The 22,207-nt window shown below is 42.4% G+C and overlaps 1 protein-coding gene across 1 annotated transcript in view; it reads left to right on the forward strand.

The window, feature by feature from the left end:
• LOC126162457 (uncharacterized) overlaps window positions 1-21,772 on the forward strand; it is a 43,965-nt gene extending 22,193 nt beyond the window's left edge. The window contains exons 2-3 of the mRNA XM_049918983.1: window positions 16,911-16,977; window positions 20,846-21,772. Coding sequence (XP_049774940.1) covers window positions 16,920-16,977; window positions 20,846-21,765 — 978 coding nt within the window. The 5' untranslated portion in view covers window positions 16,911-16,919 and the 3' untranslated portion in view covers window positions 21,766-21,772. The remainder of the gene's footprint in view (window positions 1-16,910; window positions 16,978-20,845) is intronic.
• Window positions 21,773-22,207: the final 435 nt, after the last annotated feature.

Raw genomic sequence — 22,207 nt, forward strand, 5'->3', positions numbered from 1 at the left:
GTGCATAGTAAGTTTTTTTTGACCGCTTGGCACGCTGCTGGCACATAAACAGCAAAATTGAGGCGAAGTGTCGCTACTGTTATGTTAGATCAGCGGTGGGCACATGGTTGCCCACGAGCAGTTGCTTGGTGACAGTGGTACTGTGCGGACCACGTGCAGAGCTGCGGGAGTACATACGAAACTGCATCAAGACATAGGGATCTGCTTCCAGATTACGTCTCGAGGGTGTGCAAAGCTCTGAAACTTTGGCATACTGAGGACGCAGGAGCGACCAACTGCATTTTTATTAAAATACAGTTTGGCACTCAGGAAGACCATCTGAGGGCGATGAAGCCTTGAGAGCGGAACTGTTGTATCTTTTTGCCACTTTGGAATGTCATGCACTAGTGGTGCCTTGGGGTTGCAAAGCTCTACCACTGTCAACAAAAGGCGCATCTTGTTGTTACCAAGGGGCACATCGCTGGCCGTTTTGAGCATCCCAGCTGCCACAGAATCAGGCTCTGCTCCTCCCCCCCCCCCCCCCCCCATGTTAGGGAAATTGTGGGCCAACACCTGGAAGCCGGCCACGAGAACGTTTCTGTCGCCGCCAGCCAGACCTCTGTGTCTACCAGCGCAATAGACACAGCAATGCAGCCACAGCCAGGTAACCTAACGGTGTCAACGACGGTTGTAACTAGCTCTTCACTGGCAGCAGCCCCCTTTTTTGCTCTGGACATTGCTACAAACACATCTAATGCTGTAGTCCACAAAACACCAACATCATCACACATAGTCAGTACTTGCAATCCCACCCCTCTTCCCTTTGTCCTAAAGTCTGCTCCTGCTTGCCAATGTCACAAACAATCTCCCAAATTACATAGCATCCCAGAGTAAAGGCAAGCAGATGACTCATCAGCCAATCGAAATCCTCCTCAAACCCACCGCCTCGACCCAAACCTCCACTCAATTCAAATACCTAAAATCCCCCCCCACACACACACCCAAGTCCACTTCATCCAAACAGTGGCGTGCAAAGAAGCAGCACAAGGATGGACACACAAAGAGCAAGAAGAGGTCCACCAACCCTACCTCAACGACTCTCTCAACCTCCAAGGAGCCCATGACCCCAACAGCAACCATTTTCGCCCTCGGAGGGAACCAGGAAACCATTGCCCTGGAAGGGAACAGCATAACCGGGCAGGATTCGGATGGTTTCATGTTAGCGAGGAAAAGCTTCTGGCAGCCTGGGGAGTAGAATCCACCCTGAACAGGTTTCAGGCGGTGTCTGATAACCCAGAGGAAACATAAACCAACATAATAGCAACACAAACATAGAAAGACGTCACCTACCATCTACCTGTGATTGTCGCGGAATTTCCTCGAAATTACGAGGAACTCTTTGAGTTGTTAAAAACGGAAATCGGGGGAGACAATTTAAAAGAAAAACCTGCTGGTGGTGACAAGATAAAAATAACTCTACACACACTGGAAGACTACAATACAGTCAAGACCCTTTTTACCAGCAAAAACATACCCCACTACACGTTCCCTACAACAAAACACGAGAGAAAAACATTGTTATCAGAAACCTCCCAAGACGACTGTCCCACCAGGACATTAAAACAGACCTGACTGCCCAGGGATTTGTCGTCAAGGCTGATCAGCAGATGGGTAAAATTGAAAGCAAGTGGCCTTTATTCCAAGTCACACTGCTGGATATCCCCCAGAACAAAATGAGATAAAAATGTTCCTGGCTGCGCCACTCATCACCAAGCCACTGCGCTGCAAAAGCAAGATGGTACAGTGCTTAAGGTGTCAGGGATTACACTATATCGCGCACACTGCACCATGGCAGTAAGATGCAGGAAGTGCGCCAAGGCCCACGACACGAGGTCCTGTACACTCAAACCCACGGACCCACAAATAAGCTGCGTGCTGTGTGGCAAAAAGAATGCTGTGGGTTATCAAGATTGTGAGGTCCATAAAAGACAAACATAGCAGGCAAATGGCGCAAGCCCTCCCCCCCCCCCCCCCACACACACACACACACACACACACACAAAAACAAAACACTACCACCACCTCTAGACACACAAAGAAATCAAACACTCACAGACAAGACTTGGGTTAAACCAAAGACCCGACATTCCGAGTACACTGAAGTGATTTCTCCACAAAGAAGCCACAAAAGTATAGCCCTATCACCACAAACACAAGAACAACACTGGCTAAGACAAAACAATAATGACCAGGTCCCCAACAGAGAAAGCTCTAGGGAACCCATAACATAAACTGCAACAGAGAGTGTAAACCTCTCCCCAGCAGTTCCCCAACCCTGCTCCCCCTCAGATCAGCCATTAGGCATGATGGTCCAGACCATTAACCTTGCCATGGAGATTATGAAGGAATTCGGGGAGGCAGATAGGCAAAATATGCAGACCCTCGTTGCCCTTCAGGCAACAGCCCAGCAGTCGCTCCCCTCTGTGACTTCACCAGTAGCAGCAAAATCCTGTCATGGATAGATGACCAAATATCCAAGGCCTGGCAATGTGCGCCTTTAACACAGTTGGCATTGTCAATGAAGTAGTCAAATTCAGAAAATTCGTGAATGAATTCTCAATCGACATACGCATGATGGAGGAAACCCACCTCAAGCTGGGAATCAAAGTGACAGTTCCCAATTACAATAGTTACCATGTAGACAGTTCAACCCAATGTGGAAGATTGGCCATATACATAAAAATGGGGTTCCCTCACCACCAGGTATACATACCAGCAACAAATAAAATGGAAGCAGTGGCAGTAGAAGTGACCACTGCCACTGGACCCCTAAAAGTAGTTGCAGTCTATTGACCCCACAAATTGATGAGATCGACAAGGGAGATATAGTGTCAAATTGCAACAACTAGCGCACAACCACCACTCTGAAAGATGGGGTCTAGTCAAGTCCACTCACTTTTCTAAAAATGGAGGTAGGCCCGATGTATTAGACATACCTCTCGCTAGGAGGATCACGGTGTTTGTGGCTGCGAGGACAGTCAATAGAATGTCCTCCGACCACAATGCTCTCATCTTCAAGGTCAATGTGGAAGAATGGGTAGCACTCCCACAGTACCAGTCATCACACAAACGCACAGACTGGGACTGATACCATTCGCGCTCCGCCATCTACTGCCGAAACAGTAGAACAAGTGCTACAAGACATAACAGGCACTATCCCGCAGGTAGCAGAAGAGACCATTCCCCCACAAAGGGACAGGCGCCCCCACAAATACAGCTCCTGGAACATTTGCTAGCTCAAATTCGACACAAAAATAGAGCAGCAAAGCAGTGGAAGGCCCCAAGACATCAGGCCACCAGGAGGCTGCTCAATCGTCTACAGAGAGAGCTGAAGGCAGCACTCAATGAGCACAGAAACCAGCAATGGCAAAATCGCCTTTCAGCCCTCAAAACAGACGATCACACACACTGACAATCTACCAGATAATTCACTAAAAAACACCTTAGAATGCCGCCCCTGCACAGCGAGCGGGAGATGGTCTACAGCCATGCTGATAATGCCAATGCCCTGCCAATACCTTCCAGAAGCAATTCCAGACGGAAGAACCCAAAGACGATGAGCATGAATAGGTGATTCACCATCAACTGGCTGTCTTCCTCAATGCTGAGAAAGACCCAGAAGACGAACTCCCACTTTTCACCCCCCAAGACATGGCAAAACTAATTAGATCCATTCCAACAAAAAAGGCGCCAGGAGATGACAGTGTCACCAATCAGTTAGTTAAAAACCTCCCATCCTCGGCGATACCACGCCTTGCGAACGTCTTCAATGATATTATTCGTTTCCTCAAGTTCCCAGCTGGCTGGAAACATGCAGAAGTGGTCAAGATACACAGACAAGGGAAAGACCCTCTATTCCCACAGCACTACAGGCTGATTAGCCTCTTGCCAACTCTCATCAGGTTCTATGAGCGCCTCCTGCTAATACCCAACAGGAACACCTTACCAGAGAGAAACTTCTAACAGATTTCCAGTTCGGATTCTGGCAGAACCACTCTGCCCCACAATGGATCATGAGAGACATTGTAGCAGCCACAGAGCGCTTCAACCACAGAGGCTACTGCAAAATAGTGCTACTAGGCGTAACAAAAGCCTTCGACTCAGTATGGCATAGAGGGCCATTCTACAAGTTATACACACAAGGGTTCCCCGGCAGCATAGTTAAGCAGATTAAAAATTATCTCACGGATCGAACTTTCTCTGTTGAAGTAGAAACAGCCACCTCCACCAAAAGACATATTCGTGCTGGGGTACTGCACAGATAAGTTCTGTGGCCCATATTGTACAGCTTGTCCACTGCGGACGCACCAACGGCCCCCCTGGTACACACCGCACAATACGCAGATGAAACAGCCTTCTACACACGTAATGCGAACAAGGGCCTCACCACCTGTAGGCTACAAAGGGCTGTAGATGACACAGTAACTTGGGCTCTCCATTGGCACATCACCATCAACTCTGAGAAGACACAGGCTGTGCTGATTACCTGGAGACTCAGAAAGCACAGACCACCTCAACGCCCCCTCTCCCTCCACCTACACCTATATGGAACCCAACTCCCCTGATGCAGAACAGCCAAGTATCTTGGTGTAACCTTGGATTCTCATCTTACATGGAAACCCCACATAGACGAGGTCGACAGGAAGGTCTGTGCCAGAGTGTCCATCCTATACCCAGTCCTCAACACAAGCAGCTCCCTTCCCTGCTCTGCAGGAGTAAATGTATATCAGGCCCTTGACAGCCAGTAATGGAGTATGCACGCCCTCTCTTGGGAAACAGCATCTGGACAAATTCCAGAGGCTGGAGAACCGCGCCCTCAGGAGGGCACTGCATCTACTGCCGGGATTCCCCACTGACGATCTGCACACCACAGCCGAAATCCCACTCTTGAAAGAGCGTTTCCAAGAACTGGCAAGGGCCTTATATGAGAGCTCTTCCAGATCAGGAAATGACCTCATCTGCTCCCTAGGTCAGTATGACACGTCCCGTGACAAGCACAAACGCCAAATGACGATCTTCAATGAATAAGTCGAAGAGAAAATCCATATATCCAGTCCCTAATCCTGTTCCCTCCCCATAATAGCTATCATCTCGCCAACCTCAGGCAAGTACCAGACACACACAGAACATTCATCACATTACGCAGACACCCAAAAATCAGAGAAATAATCACACACACAAGTAAACACGTGGAGTAAAAGCCAAAATGCTACAAAATCCCCAACACACTACCACAAAGAGGGGAAAGTAAGAGATCAGAGTGAGTGAGAGTGCCCACAGGCACCGTGAGCCACCAGAGCAATGCTGAGCAGCTGTGAGGGTACGTAGTGTGGGTAGCAGAGCTGTGCAATGTGGCTCGGCGCTTGGGTATGCAAACTGCACGGGTAGACAACCGTGCCGCTGTGAGAGTCTTCGTGCACACAGCTGAGTATGGACAACCTAATGTACGTAGTGCAGGTGAAACACACATACGTCTGAGGTCGTTTCATGTGTATGCAGTGTCTGTGAACACGGCACCGGTACACCGTTGTCAGGAGGCCAATCATATGTGGCTCAACATGCGTATGTGGGACATAAGTGTAAAATGAGATTACCCAAAGTTTGTGTATCCTGTGCCATGCAATGGTTGGCCATGTACTGATGAAACACAGTTTCGAAACATTGTAACAAGTTCTACTTTCATGGCCATAAATAAGATACAGACATAAAGGATTAAGAAACACACACATTTGTATTGAAAAAGTTACATTACATTTACACAGAAGTGTGTAGTTCAGAGGAGGGGTACTACATACGAATAGGACATAGGCATTAATTTACCTAATCATGGATGTTTTTACAATGATTATGAACTAGCATCTTGATATTTGGTGTGAAATTACTGGTCAAAAAAAAATGGCTCTGAGCACTATGGGACTTAACATCTATGGTCATCAGTCCCCTAGAACTTAGAACTACTTAAACCTAACTAACCTAAGGACATCACACAACACCCAGTCATCACGAGGCAGAGAAAATCCCTGACTCCGCCGGGAATCGAACCCGGGCGCGGGAAGCAAGAACGCTACCGCACGACCACGAGCTGCAGACAATTACTGGTCATTAGGCACATTAAGTTAAAGCCGAAGTCCAGACAAATGACAATCGAGATAAATAGAATAAAAGAAACTTCATGTACAGTAAATAGGGACAGTATCAACTTACTTTACCAAAATATCAGGGGAATAAAAAATAAAGTAGATGAGCTATTAGTGCGTGTAGATGATCTCAAAAATAAGAATGAGATTGATATACTCTGTCTGCCTGAACACCATGTGACTGTGGACATGGATAGTGTCAGTATAAGTGGGTATAATTTAGCATCTTACACTTGTAGATCTAGGATGGATAAAGGAGGAGCTGCCATTTTCATAAAACATGGGTATAAATGCAAGACTGTAGAAGTAAACAAATTTTGTGTTGATCAGCACTTTGAGGGTTGTGCATGTGAACTTCAGCTAGATAATGTAGTATTGATATTAGTAACAGTGTACAGGTCCCCATTAGGAGTCTGGGAGCTATTCATAAAAATGTTTGACTCCCTGTCAGACAAAAAGAAGAAGTTATTAATCTGTGGTGATTTAATGTAAACTTTCTAAATAATTCTGAGAGGAAAAGTGAACTAGAAGTGTTATTAACAACATATAACTTGGTATCAGTGATGAATCTCCCCACACATATAGATCAAGACAGTAACATGCTAACATAATATATTTATACAGACAGAGGGTGTAAAACAAACACATGCTTTCCCTCTGGCAAATGGATTGCCACACCATGATGCACAACTGATTAACTTACAAAACCTAGGGGGGGTATACAGTTCAGAAACAATTAGGTAAAAGTGTGAGGTCGCTCAATCCAGTATCTACAGAGCACGTCAAAGAAAGCTTAAGAAATGTTAATTGGCGAGATGTATATAATGAGGTAAATGCTAATGATAAATGCAACGTATCTCTTGATAAATTTATATCCCTTTTTGAACATTATTTGCCAAAGAAAATTACTAAATGTAACACCACACCCTTTTCAAAGAAACCTTGGATTACTACAGGTATTAATGTGTCTTCAGAAAGAAAAAGAAAACTTTATGAGACAGCAAGAACTAGTAAAGATCCAGAAGTATTTTTACACTATAAAAATTATTATAACATACTGAGAAAAGTTGTAAGAAAATCAAGAAATATTTGTGTTAGAGAAGAAATTAACAGCTCTGGCAATAAAATCAAATCACTATGGAATGTCGTTAGAAGGGAGGCAGGAAAAGTAACCACTGGGAAAGATAGTATTACTATTAAGGAGAACGAGACCATCCTAACCAACAGTACACAAGTAGCTAATGTATTTAACAACCATTTCTTAAGTGTGGGAGAAAAAATTGGTGAGAACAGTAAAAAAAAGCTAGGCAGTACATGGACGAATCTGTTTTGAAAAAAAAATTAATCAGATTAAGTTTCACCTAACAACCTCTTGTGAAATAAGTAAAACTTTTAAATCTTTGAAAAATAAATGTTCTGCTGGAGTGGATGACATCTCTAATAAGATATTAAAACAATGTGCAGCAATTACAGCTGATGTTCAGAGTCACATATGTAATGCATCACTGTTGTTGTTGTGGTCTTCAGTCCTGAGACTGGTTTAATGCAGCTCCCCACGCTGTTCTATCCTGTGCAAGCTTCTTCAGCTCCCAGTACCTACTGCAACCTACACCCTTCTGAATCTGCTTAGTGTATCCATCTCTTGATCTCCCTCTACTATTTTTACCCTCCACGCTTCCCTCCAGTACTAAATTGGTGATCCTTGATGCCTCAGAACATGTCCTACCAACCGATCCCTTCTTCTAGTCAAGTTTTGCCAGAAACTCCTCTTCTCCCCAATTCTATTCAATACCTACTCATTAGTTACGTGATCTACCCATCTATTCACTAAATCAAGGTATTTTCCCAGACAGATTAAAATATGTCATTGTCAGACCACTCTATAAAAAGGGGGACACCACAGATGTCAATAATTATCGTCCAGTATCCTTGCTTAAGCATTTTCAAAAATCTTCGAGAAAGTAATGTACTCAAGAGTGGTTAGCCATCTCAACAGTAATGGGATACTTAGTAAATCACAGTTCGGATTTCAAAACTGCTGTTCCACTGAGACAGCAATATACAATTTCACTGTCCACATAATTGTGTCTTTAAATAACAAAATGTCACCAATAGGAATTTTCTGTGACTTGTCCAAAGAATTTGATTGTGTGAACCATGATATTATCTTTTCAGAAATTACAGTTCTATGGTATAAATGGAATAGCGTTCGAGTGGTTTAAGCCGTACCTACAGAACAGGAAGCAAAAAGTTTCCTTATATGGGTCAAGTGATTTAAATAAGTTTGCCACTTCATCTAACTTGGGTAAAATTACATTAGGTGTTCCACAGGGTTCAATCATGGGTCCTGTTTTGTTCTTGATATATGTGAACGACCTCCTCTCCTATCTGAAACAGGAAGCTGAACTGACACTATTTGCTGATGATACAAGCATCATTATTAATACAATAAAAGAAACTCCAATTGAAAATGATACAAATATGGTCTTTGGAAAAGTCATTAATTGGTTTTCTGCAAATGGGCTTGCTCTAAACTTTGAAAAAACATGGTACATCCAATTTTCTGCTGCAAAAAGTACAGTTCCTTCAATAAATATAACACATCAACAGAAGTCAGTAGACAGGGTAGAGCATACTAAGTTTTTGGGTGTACACATAGATGAGAATCTTCATTGGGAAATACATATTTTGGTTCTTCTAAAGCGACTGGGTTCAGAAACTTCTGCAATCAGAATAACTGCCAATTTTGAGGATATAGAAATTAGTAAGCTAACATACTTTGCATACTTTCATTTTCTGATGTTATAAAGAATAATATTTTGGGGTAACTCAACGTTTAGACAAAAAGTATTCACTGTTCAAAAGAAAGTGGTTAGAATAATGTGTGGGGTTCATAGTTGCACATCTTTTAGGCATCTTTTTAAGAGATTGGAAATTCTTACAACAGCCTCACTGTACATTTACTCGCTAAAGAAATTTGTTCTCAACAACATGGACTAGTTAGAAACAACAGTGACACTGAAACTTCCTGGCAGATTAAAACTGTGTGCCCGACCAAGACTCGAACTCGGGACCTTTGCCTTTCGCGGGCAAGTGCTCTACCATCTGAGCTAGTGAAGCACGACTCACGCCCGGTACTCACAGCTTTACTTCTGCCAGTACCTCGTCTCCTACCTTCCAAACTTTACAGAAGCTCTCCTGCGAACCTTGCAGAACTAGCACTCCTGAAAGAAAGGATATTGCGGAGACATGGCTTAGCCACAGCCTGGGGGATGTTTACAGAATGAGATTTTCACTCTGCAGCGGAGTGTGCACTGATATGAAACTTCCTGGCAGATTAAAACTGTGTGCCCGACCGAGACTCGAACTTGGGACCTTTGCCTTTCGCAAGGTTCGCAGGAGAGCTTCTGTAAAGTTTGGAAGGTAGGAGACGAGGTACTGGCAGAAGTAAAGCTGTGAGTACCGGGCGTCAGTCGTGCTTCGGTAGCTCAGATGGTAGAGCACTTGCCCGCGAAAGGCAAAGGTCCCGAGTTCGAGTCTCGGTCGGGCACACAGTTTTAATCTGCCAGGAAGTTTCATATCAGCGCACACTCCGCTGCAGAGTGAAAATCTCATTCTGGAAACAGTGACACTCATGATTAAAATACCAGAAAAAGAAGTACCTACACTTCCCTGTACTCAACCTATCTTTGGCACAGAAAGGTGTAAAATATGCTGCTATAAAATTTTTTGACAAATTGCCAGGTGAAATAAAGTGTCTGACAGACAGCAGTAATAGCTTCAAATCACATCTCCTTGACAACTCCTTCTATACAGTAGATGAATTCTTGAATAGAAATAAATAAATCTATAAATATAGTATATGCATTTTGGGCCATTTAAGGGAATGGAGTAAATAACAGAAATATTAATCTTTAACTCTATTTTGGTTCATATGTGCATTTCTTGTGCACTTGGCACATTCCACATCATAATGGCTACCATACCGTGCGACTGATCAATGGAACACGCAACTAACTAACTAACTGCAGCAGTCAGATGAACATCAGTAAGACTACTCATATGCTTCGATTTTGTCAATTTGGCACAGGTATGTTGTTTCAAAAAAACTATTCACACGAGCAGCTATTTTAAATAACAATGGAAACTGTTCACGTGTACAGGTTTTCCAAGGTTTCTGCAGTGTGAAACTTCTCCTTCAACACACGACTGCATTGAGAGTCAATGAGTTCTAAATAAATTTCAGAAGGCACATCTTCAATGTTAACTGCAAAAGGAGTCGCAAAAAGGTTGATATAGCATTCCAGTCCATTTAAGTCGTCAAATCTACTATCAATAATGCCTCTGAGAGACTGTAGCACCGTTACAAATCCATCAAAATATTCTTTGAGCCTCTCCTGTTCCAAATTGTTTTCACTAGCAACGAGTGCAACGCTCAGGAAGTGTACACACGACATTTCTGACAGTTGCTTTGCCCACAAGAGCAGATTTCTCTTGAACGCCAAAATAGTGTCAAGCACTTCGATAATTATCTTATTTCTACCTTGCAAAGCTACATTCAAGCTATTCAGATGCTTGGTTACGTCAGTTAAAAACGCAAGGTCTAAAATCCACGGTGGTTGTCCAATCCTTTTACCAGTTTTCCTTTCGTATCCATGAATAACGCTATATCTTTACGCAAATTAAAAAATCATTCTAAAGCAACACCTAGACTCGACTAGCATACTTCACAAAAATATGGAACATCGCTGTATTCACACTCGAGATCTGCTTGGAACGATTTGAATTGTTTGTGCCACAAACCATGCGATCTGAGAATGTTAACTGTTTTTATAGCCTCATCCATGAAGGCAACTAGTTTGGCACATTTTGCTAGAAAATTGATACGGTGAAGACTGCAATGTATTGCTGGTAGTTCCTGTTTGACACTGACGGCTTTCAACTTTTTTCGTATCACAGCAACGACACCAGACTTATGACCAATCATTGCAGGAGCCCCATCTGTTGTAATCGATGAAAGTTTTTCCCAACATAGCTCGTATTCATCTATTATGTGTTCTATGCACGAAAATATATCGTCGGCTGTTGTTGTGTAATGCATTGACACCAAATTGAGGAGTTCTGTAATCACATTGCACTGAGCATCAAACTCCTTGCAAAGAGACTGCAAGTTGAGCAACATCATGTACATCAGTGCTTTCGTCCAATGCTAATGAAAAGAAAACCAAATCTTTGATCCTGTTTCTCAATTGAGCTTACACATCGTGTGCTATTTCTTCAATATGCCTGAAAACCGTTCTCTGTGAAAGAGGGGTGGTCATTCACAAATTCTCCATTGCTGAAGGGCTGTGCTGTTTTAGCTATTTTAAGAGTCACATGATAGCTTACTGGCATCGCTGCATCATTGTGGATGATGAGGTATTGATCCTGTAAATACGTACAGGAGAAATGACAGAAAATGCACATAACGTATTATTAATAACAATAATAATGTGAATCAATGTCATAATTATCTACATGTATACATACGTCTTTCTCCGTTTTCTGCTTCAGTTCGATAAGTTTGGCTTTTCGTTCTTTATTATTCAAACCGATTATATCATTCTCATGAAGCAGTTGATAATGTCACTTCATATTGTACTACTTCCATGAAGACAATGTTGCATTGCAAATCAAACACTGAGGTCTGCTTTGCGTTCCAACAAAAAAGTGTTCTCCTTCCCACTGCGGATTGACGAGTATGGGTTCAAAGGACTTTCGCTTCAAGGATTTCAACTCCTCCTCAGCCATTTTCTACCCACTAGTTCTGTTTTATCACAAACGCCGAATGGGGTATCTTCACAGACAATAGAAATGACGGGAAGTAAGCGGACCGAGTGGCTCCGCATGATGCAATGACGTGCTTGGCTAGCTGAGTAGATGGTGGGGGTACTGCTGGCTGGTAGAGTGGGGGAGAGATGTGGGCAGGCCTTGCGCTCATCTGTGAGCACCCGCGCTGGCGAAAAGGTATTTGCCCAGCCCTGTGTTAGACTGTGGGGTTACAGTCAAATAACGAAGTAAGTAGACTCCATGAGTTTAGTTATCAGCATAATTATAACTTTTATTAGTGCAAAGTGGACGGAATTTCGTATGAATCATGCCATAACCTTAGCTAATTCATTGTCCGGTCAGTTGATGTTTGGACAGTTATTGGTGTTTCAAATTATATGTACATAGGTTATCGGTCGCTAATATTATCCTTGCAGCTGCAACATGAAATACGTGGAACTTCACCACAGCACTGTTTAAGTGAAATTTTAAAAACTTGCTTTTGAAGTATGAACTACTACATAAGCTTAAAAAATACTATATGTAAAATTCGAAGCTTAATTTCTTGTGCTGTTCACTTCATAGAATAAGTGTATGGCCTTGTAATACAACACAAAAATATACTTAATGTCATAGGTTTGTTTACTCTTGTACGAGGTAGTCCATTTGAGGAAAGTGTGAGTATGCTTACCGAAGTTTTATGTGAGATTTGGAAAACTACCAGATTTCTTCAGCTTCCACAAGGGTCTTAATTTTTTGGTACGATAAAGACTAAAGTACATTTCTCCATTTTGTTGCGTATCTCTTAGGTTCGGCATTATTGTCTGGAGAATTCCAGTGGACGATTGACTGTGTTGATGTCGTAAGGGTAACAGATTTAAACGCCACAGACGTCATTAAATACCTCTTTTACGCTGTTGTTGTAAAGCGGATATTACATGACGACCTGCCATGAATGGTACTATCTAGCGTGACAACCATCTAGCTGTAGAGCGGGCGAAACTACGAAATTAGTAGACACATTATCCATGCGCCAGAATAAACAGCAGTTCTAAACTCCCATCAATCTTTGCCTGCGCACAAGGTAGCAGTAACTAGTGCATGCGCTGAAGGGGGTACCTCAGTGCTTTCTGCTTGTTATTTGCTTATTGTTCGGTGGCTAGTAGCTAATTTCAATTTTCGTATTGGGGATTTTCCGCGTTTTTTTTAGTAAGCAGGTTTTCATAAACGCAGAAAAAACTTTATTTTTGCCAGTAGACTCTCTTTTATACTAGCTGTTTATAAAAGCATTTGTTCTTTTAATTACTTTTACAGGAAATGGGAATACGGATAACTATATATGCAACAAACTGTTCTCCTAAATGTCTATACATACATATATTTCAGCACAAAGAAAGATACACGTGTACACTGTACAAGGTACAAAGGCTCACTGTGACATTAACATGGCGGCTCATCAGACCAGTTAGACTTCAAAGATCATGCTTTACATGGTCGATGTGACCTATTGACGCCACACAGTCCCCACACACCCTCCGCCACCTCCTCCCCCACCCCCTCTCCCGCAGTATGGAATATGGCCTGCGAGGCCTGAAGGGAGGTCATGTGGGCATTGGCGTTGGAGTGAGTAATGCGAGTGGGCAGGCGCACAACTGGAAGCTCCATCTTAGTCAGGGCGGCGTGCGAAGCCACAGTGATGGGCTGCAGGTCCACATTGTAATCAGACAGCCAGCAGGTGCGGACGATGCATCAGCCGGCCTGGGAGTAGAGGTGCCCTGCCCCTAATGTAGATCGAGCCATCTGAGGGAGGTGAACACACTATCTCTTGATAGATCGCACTCTGGGGAGAGGGACAGGCTATGCACTATCTTGACATCTAGTTCCTCATTGAGTGTCGAGTCTGCAGTGTCTGTAAGGAGCACTAGCAAACGGTCGTCGAAGGCGGCAATCAATACGTCGTCGACGCGGTTAGGTGGTACATTGCAGCTCAAGTTGAAAGTCGGATAGCAAGTCCCTCCAGTAGATGAAACATCGTCAAACCCTGCGCATGGGATTGATGATGACATGCTTGGGAAACCCGTGAACTGCGGTGACGAATTATCAGAAGGTGAAGACTCTACCATGGGATGAGCTAACTCATTATCAGGCTTGGCAATGGAAAATTCGTGCAGATGGTCTGACTGGGACGGCAGAGAGGCGTCGGAGTCCACGAAAGCAGGCTTGAGCCTGTGTAGCAAAACAGTCTGCGGGTGATCTTTAACCTTAACGTTGAACGTTGTCTCGGCCCTCCGGAGTACATCAAAGGGGCCCAGGTATGGGGGTTGCAGGGGTTATCTAACGGAATCTCCCTTGAGCATAACTTGGTAGCATGGGTTGAGTGCTGTTGACAGGTGTAGCCATGCATGTATAAGTGGGTGCTCATTCTACTAATAAAGTCTGGGGAGTTGGGGAAATCCTTGGGTGCTTCAGGCAGGATAAGTTCCCCAGGTAGAACCAGGTTCTCGCTGAAAACGAATTCGAAGATGGTTCCCTGTATGTCAGGTTCAAAGGTCGACCGGAGACCAAGTAACACCTAAGGAAACGCCTCAGACCAGAGGCAGTCATGGTACCTGAGTGCTGTTTTAAGGGTGTGGTGCCATCGTTCCACTAAACCGTTGCTTTGTGGTTGGTAGGCTGTTGTATGAATTTTTTTAATACCGCAAAACTTACATAGAATCGGGAAAAGTGCAGACTCGAACTATCAACCCTGGTCAGTGGTGATGATGGACGGGCAACCGAACCTAGTGATCCATGATGAGACAAATCCCGTGGCCACGGTTTCTGCTGTGACGTTTGGTAAAGGAACAGCTTCCACCCAACGAGACATGCGGTCGATTGTGGAGAGGATATATCTGTGGCCCTCTGATGGTGGCAGAGGGCCGATAAGGCCGATTTGTACATGACGAAAACATCCTTGTGGAATGACAAACTTGCCAAGTGGTGGAGAGGTATAGTGTCCAAGTTTGTTGCGTTGGCAGGAAATGCAGCTGCATGCCCGGGTTTGACGGTCCTGCTTAACTTTTTTCCAAACAAAACGCTCAGTGACAAGGTGTGTGTTGGCACGGACGCCAGGGTGGTCGAGGTTATGCAAGGTGTCGAAGGCTTGTCAGCGCAACGTGGGAGGGGGCAATGGCCATATAGTGCCAGTAGAAGAGCCACACCACACTTCATCTGAAACGCCGGGGAACTTGGCTTTGGTAACACAAGCAATGTCTGAGGATCCGTGAGGAGAGCTTGAGATTCCCAATCAGAGGCTTGGACAGCGGCGAGATCGGATAAATCGACGATGTGTGAGACAGTATTGATCTGTGAAAAGAAATCAGTAGGTATGTTTTCCGTGCCTTTGATGTAGCGTACGTCCGTAGTAAATTGAGAGACCAGGACAAAGTGGCAGAAACGCCGATGGGGTGGGTTGTTGGGAGTGTTGCAGAAGGCGCCCGTCAATGGTTTGTGGTCAGTAAGGATGAAGAAAGAATGGCCCTCAATGGTAGTAGGGCAACCTTCGCACCAAGACACGCTGCATTGTTGCCAAATTTATTCAAGATGGCGGTGATGACGTCATACAAGATGGCGGCATGTAGACTTAGCAACAGCGCATGACGTCATCCAAGATGGCGGATTTTGGCGGGAGAATAGGCCAATTGTGCTACGTCCACCAACCTAACCTCAAGAAAAAATGGCGGGAATTTTGAATTTTGGCTGGGAAAATAGCCCAATTGTGCTATGTCCACTATAGCCCAATTGTGCTATGTCCACTAACCTAAGCATACAGAAGAAAAAATGGCGGGAAGTTTGAATTCCAACAGGATAATACATGCAAAAAACCATACTTCTCTTTGTAATTATTGATTATCATTTATTAACATTCATTATCATTTATTATTATTTATTATTAATTATATCATGCACATGTGTATGCAATCCAACTGTGTTAGTTCATAACCTGCCACCAGAGAGCGCCTCTGTGACATCATTAAAGATGGTTGATTTTGGCGGAAAGAAAGCCAATTGTGCTACCTCCACTGAATTACTATTACCGTTCTCCTGCACATTCAGTCTTTGCTGAGCTCTCGTTGCCATGTGTTCGATCATAGAGATGGATGTGGGTGATAGAGCAGCCTTCAATAACTGCATTTCATGTAGACATTCGAGGGAGGACTGTAGCCACATTTCACTACATGAGGTGTGGAAGCATATGATAATGGAGGAGTGTCGAAGCAATAAGTTTTCTGTTCAGCAGATTTCGGCAATGCAGAGCGATGGAGCCAGGATGCACCCCGTAACCAGCATATGCTCATGCGCATGCGCAAACTGTAGGCTTATTTACCATCAAACATTCACTCTTCCAAAACGCAAGAGATATTCAGATAACACCAATTCGCTTCGGCATAAGCATATTCGTATACAACGTATATACCATTGAAGACCATCCTGCAGAATGTTCAATCGATGAGTTATTGGTGTTCACTGCGATGAGTTTAACAGCAGTGTAGTTTGCAAGCATACAGCTGAGGACTGCCCCCATAACCTCCTACATGCTGAATGGAAACGTGCCTTAATCCTGGAACATATGAATAAGAACACAGTCCTCCAAATAAATTCCCTCCAACGAAATGCTTTAAAAATACATACCCATCTCATGCAAACATCTGCTACTGTTGGAACTGTCTACCTTTTCTAAAGCCCACATGTAAGCTCCCAGCCCACAAGAGACGACTGCCTCCGATACAGCAGAGTGACGAACTGATCTAGTTCACGAGTTCTCCACTAGAGGCACTTCGATAGGTCACGTATTCACCTTATTCAACCATTAGCAGCACAGCATCATGATGACATAGTTGGCTTCTATATAAGGAGGACTCAGCAGCTCCTCCTTCTCTGTTCCAGACAGTCAAGATGAAGCGTCAGTCACCACCACAGCAGAACAGGAGGAGGAGCAAGCAGCACCAGAAAAGTAAGTCCTCAAATTGTTATTATTATTTCTTTACTTTCTCAGACGTTAAGTCTGGTTAAAAATGGAAAGTGACGCGGACCTTGATCAAGCCTCACTTCCTTTTAACTGTTTGGCATATGTTATATTGCATTTAGGAACTTTCGTGTTATTGAACACGTATCAATAATTACGGATTTCTGTAATTGTATATATCAGTTTGGATGTAGCTGTATTGCATTGATGTACTGGTGGATATTGTGTGGTATGACTCCTGTAGTTGATAGTATAATTGGTATAATGTCAACTTTATCCTGATGCCACATGTCCTTGACTTCCTCAGCCAGTTGGATGTATTTTTCAATTTTTTCTCCTGTTTTCTTTTGTATATTTGTTGTATTGGGTATGGATATTTCGATTAGTTGTGTTACTTTCTTCTTTGTATTGTTGAGTACGATGTCAGGTTTGTTACGTGGTGTTGTTTTATCTGTTATAATGGTTCTGTTCCAGTATAATTTGTATTCATCATTCTCCAGTACATTTTGTGGTGCATACTTGTATGTGGGAACGTGTTGTTTTATAAGTTTATGTTGTAAGGCAAGCTGTTGATGTATTATTTTTGCTACATTGTCATGTCTTCTGGGGTATTCTGTATTTGCTAGTATTGTACATCCACTTGTGATGTGATCTACTGTTTCTATTTGTTGTTTGCAAAGTCTGCATTTATCTGTTGTGGTGTTGGGATCTTTAATAATATGCTTGCTGTAATATCTGGTGTTTATTGTTTGATCCTGTATTGCAATCATGAATCCTTCCGTCTCACTGTATATATTGCCCTTTCTTAGCCATGTGTTGGATGTGTCTTGCTTGATGTGTGGCTGTGTTAGATGATACGGGTGCTTACCATGTAGTGTTTTCTTTTTCCAATTTACTTTCTTCATATCTGTTGATGTTATGTGATCTAAAGGGTTGTAGAAGTGGTTATGAAATTGCAGTGGTGTAGCCGATATATTTATATGAGTGATTGCTTTGTGTATTTTGCTAGTTTCTGCTTGTTCTAGAAAGAATTTTCTTAAATTGTCTACCTGTCCATAATGTAGGTTTTTATGTCGATGAATCCCCTTCCTCCTTCCTTTTTGCTTAATGTGAATCTTTCTGTTGCTGAATGTAAGTGATGTATTCTATATTTGTGGCATTGTGAACGTGTAAGTGTATTGAGTGCTTCTAGGTCTGCGTTACTCCATTTCACTACTCCAAATGAGTAGGTCAATATTGGTATAGCATAAGTATTTATAGGTTTTGTCTTGTTTCTTGCTGTCAATTCTGTTTTCAGTATTTTTGTTAGTCTTTGTCTATATTTTTCTTTTAGTTCTTCTTTAATATTTGTATTATCTATTCCTATTTTTTGTCTGTATCCTAGATATTTATAGGCATCTGTTTTTTCCATCGCTTCTATGGAGTCACTGTGGTTATTCAATATGTAATCTTCTTGTTTAGTGTGTTTTCCCTTGATTATGCTATTTTTCTTACATTTATCTGTTCCAAAAGCCATATTTATATCATTGCTGAATACTTCTGTTATCTTTAGTAATTGGTTGAGTTGTTAATTGGTTGCTGCTAGTAGTTTTAGATCATCCATGTATAGCAAATGTGTGATTTTGTGTGGGTATGTTCCAGTAATATTATATCCGTAATTTGTATTATTTAGCATGTTGGATAGTGGGTTCAGAGCAAGACAGAACCAGAAAGGACTTAATGAGTCTCCTTGGTATATTCCACGCTTAATCTATATTGGTTGTGATGTGATATTATTAGAGTTTGTTTGGATATTAAGTGTGGTTTTCCAGTTTTTCACAACTATGTTTAGGAACTGTATCAACTTAGGATCTACTTTGTATATTTCCAATATCTGTAGTAACCATGAGTGGAGTACACTATCAAAAGCTTTTTGGTAAGCAATGTATGCGTAGTGTAGTGACCTTTGTTTAGTTTTAGCTTGATATGTCACCTCTGTATCTATTATCAGTTGCTCTTTACATCCTCGTGCTCCTTTGCAGCAGCCTTTTTGTTCTTCATTTATAATTTTGTTCTGTGTAGTATGTGTCATTAATTTCTGTGTAATGACTGAAGTTAATATTTTGTATATTGTTGGTAGGCATGTTATGGGGAGATATTTAGCTGGATTTGCTGTGTCTGCTTGATCTTTAGGTTTCAGATAAGTTATTCCATGAGTAAGTGTATCAGGGAATGTGTATGGGTCTGCAATGTAACTGTTAAATAATTTAGTTAGATGTGAATGTGTTGAGGTGAACTTCTTTAGCCAGAAATTTGGTATTTTATTATTTCCAGGGGCTTTCCAATTGTGCGTAGAATTAATTGCTCGGGTGACTTCATGTTGCAAAATTATCACTTCAGGCATTTGTGGTATCATGTTGTATGAGTCTGTTTCTGCTTGTATCCACCGTGCATGCCTGTTATGTTGTACTGGGTTTGACCATATGTTGCTCCAGAAGTGTTCCATGTCTGTTATGTTTGATGGATTGTCTATTTTAATGTGTGTGTTATCTATTGTTTGGTAAAATCTCTTTTGGTTTGTGTTGAATGTTTGGTTTTGTTTCCTTCTATTTTCACTTTTTTGTATCTTCTAAGTCGTTTGGCCAATGCTTGTAATTTCTGCTTCTTTTCATCTAATTGCTCTATTGCTTCTTGTTGTGAGATTTTACTAACCTTTTTCGTTTTTTGTCTGATATTTCATTTCTTATAAATTGTGTTAGCTGTCCGATGTCTTTTCTCAGTTTTTCTATTCTGATCTGTAGCCTGTGTTGCCATGCTGGTTTTGTGGGTTTCTTCTGTGTGTTGGTTGGTTCTGATCTCTGCCTAGTGTGTATATTTAGTGTAGTGAGTGCTCCTACATAAACCAGTTGTTGTAACTCTTCCATAGTTGTGTTTTCATTTATTTTGTTGTGTATGATTGTGTTGATAGTTGTCATTGTTATTTCGACTTGTGGGTTATTTGGTGGTCTATGCAAGAATGGTCTAATGTCTGTATTTGTGTCTTTGTATTCTATATATGTCAGCTGAAATTTTTCTTCTATATCTAACATGTGTGTCACTTCGTGTTCTATTTGTGCTTGTTCTGGTGGCTGTCTTAAGATTTCGTTTTCCTCTGATTGTTTAATTGACGCGTTTTGTTCTTTGTTTGTTTTCTCTGGGATGTTTGAGTCCGTTACTGTGTTTTCTTCTTCTTCTGATTGCACATTATTTTGTTCTAGTATTTGTTGTACTTGTTGTTTGATGTTTTCTAATTCTGACTGGGGTATCCTGTTATTTTTGATTATTACACGGATCTGATCAGCTAGTCGTTGTTCTGTTAAAAATTTTAATTCTGGGTATCTGGTAATAAATGTTGTGTATACTTCTGATCTGTATCCAGTTGTGTTGGTTCCTAGGTTTGTTGCTTGGTAGTAACAGAACATGAGGTGTCGATTAACTTCATCTGACCATCTCATCCTCTGTCTTTGTTTTCCTTCTAGTGTGGTTGCAGGAAGCATATCCTGCAAAGCACCTCTATTTGGATTAAATCATTTTCCAGTTGGCTAGCAGTGTCGTTACCATTGTGGGCGGGCATAGGGTTCAAGCGTCGTCCCCGACCATGACGGCGCTTGTCCGAGGCTTCTTTAGTTCTGTCCTGAAACAAGTAATCACACTAAAAGCCCTATTAGTGGTTTGTTCTTTTCGTCGCTTTTTACGACTGGCAGAACATACCGGAGGCCTATTCTTTTCCCGGGCCTCCACGGGAATTATTATTATTATTATTATTATTATTACTATTATTATTATTTCTCTACCAACATCACATCATTTCTTATGGATATTCGTCTTGGTCCTCCAGCAGCTCCACCCATGACACCAGCATCAGCAGGTCCCAGCATGTCCCAGTCCACGCACGTGAAGGCGTCGGACTCGTCCACGCAGGATCCTGTAGCTCAGCTTCTCAGCATGCTGGGGCAGGATAGCCAGGTGTTAATGTCGGTGCCAGAGGCTGCGCTTGACAGGGCTTCACAGTACTGGGCTCCTTCATACGCACCATCCACTGATCACAATCTCACAAGGGACATCCCGCCATCAGTGCAAGAACAGCAGGCTAACAGCGCTGGTGTGGATGTCGTGGATGAGAAGATACCGACCGCCGCTTCGCCTCATCCTATACTATTCGCCTCAAGCTATGTGTTAACAGTTAGTGGTTCAAAACGTATCCATGTAGGACTTGAAGTTTCACAATATGGTAGCCTCTCAACTGTGTTAGTGCTGGAAAATGTGCTCAAAAATATTAAAGTGAAATTTTCTGACTATGAGTGGGATGAACTGTGTCGTTTAAAAACACAAATCAAGAATCATATGACTACCGAATATCATCCATCCCAGTCCTACCAGGACATGTACTGTGGCAGTCTAACTGTGAGTATTCTATCAATGTATGATGATGCTACACTAAAAGTTAAAAGTGCTGATGGTTATAGTATTTTCATGCATCACCCCACTGCTGATAGCTTGTTCAATTTAGACATGGCTCTAACTAGTACGATAAAGAGACTAAATAGATGGTGCCCATATGTTCAGGCAGTGTACACCGACATCTTTAACTGGCTTCACACATGTAACATCCACATAGATGATATAGAACATTGTTTTAGTATGTGTATAACACCAGTGCCCAAGTCTTCTGCTATTCCTCGAATAAGTGTTGAAAATGTCGAACTCAAATTTCTGATGGAGTACCGGTACTATTGTAATTCACCCATAACATTATGAGATATACAGTGGCGGTCGAAATAATAGAGCCACCTCTATTGACGAGAGTAAGAACTAGGATATCTATTAGTTCGCGAAATCGCCACGAGTGCCGTGTTGTCAGTCCCTTGTAGACAACATCAGGGAAGACGTTGCTGCTATCTTTAGTCGTCCGAAAGGAAGCGTTTGAGCTAGACGTGTGACAAGAGGCATAAAGGTAAGAATCTTATGGGTCAAAATAATAGAGCCGCTTTACACATGTGCCTTTAAATTGATTTTTATGCAGTTGTTTTGTATGTAAATTGACGTGTGGTTTTGTTTACATTCGTCTAGATAGGCAGAGCAAAGCATACCAGTAAAGATGAGCGTATAGTAATGTTCCGGATGTTCAAAAGTGGGATGTCCATGAATAAAATAGCCAATGTCTTGCACGTTTCGCGAAAACGAGTCCAGAACGCCATGA

This window comes from Schistocerca cancellata, chromosome 2, assembly GCF_023864275.1.
Source record: "Schistocerca cancellata isolate TAMUIC-IGC-003103 chromosome 2, iqSchCanc2.1, whole genome shotgun sequence".
NCBI classification, from domain to species: Eukaryota; Metazoa; Arthropoda; class Insecta; order Orthoptera; family Acrididae; genus Schistocerca; species Schistocerca cancellata.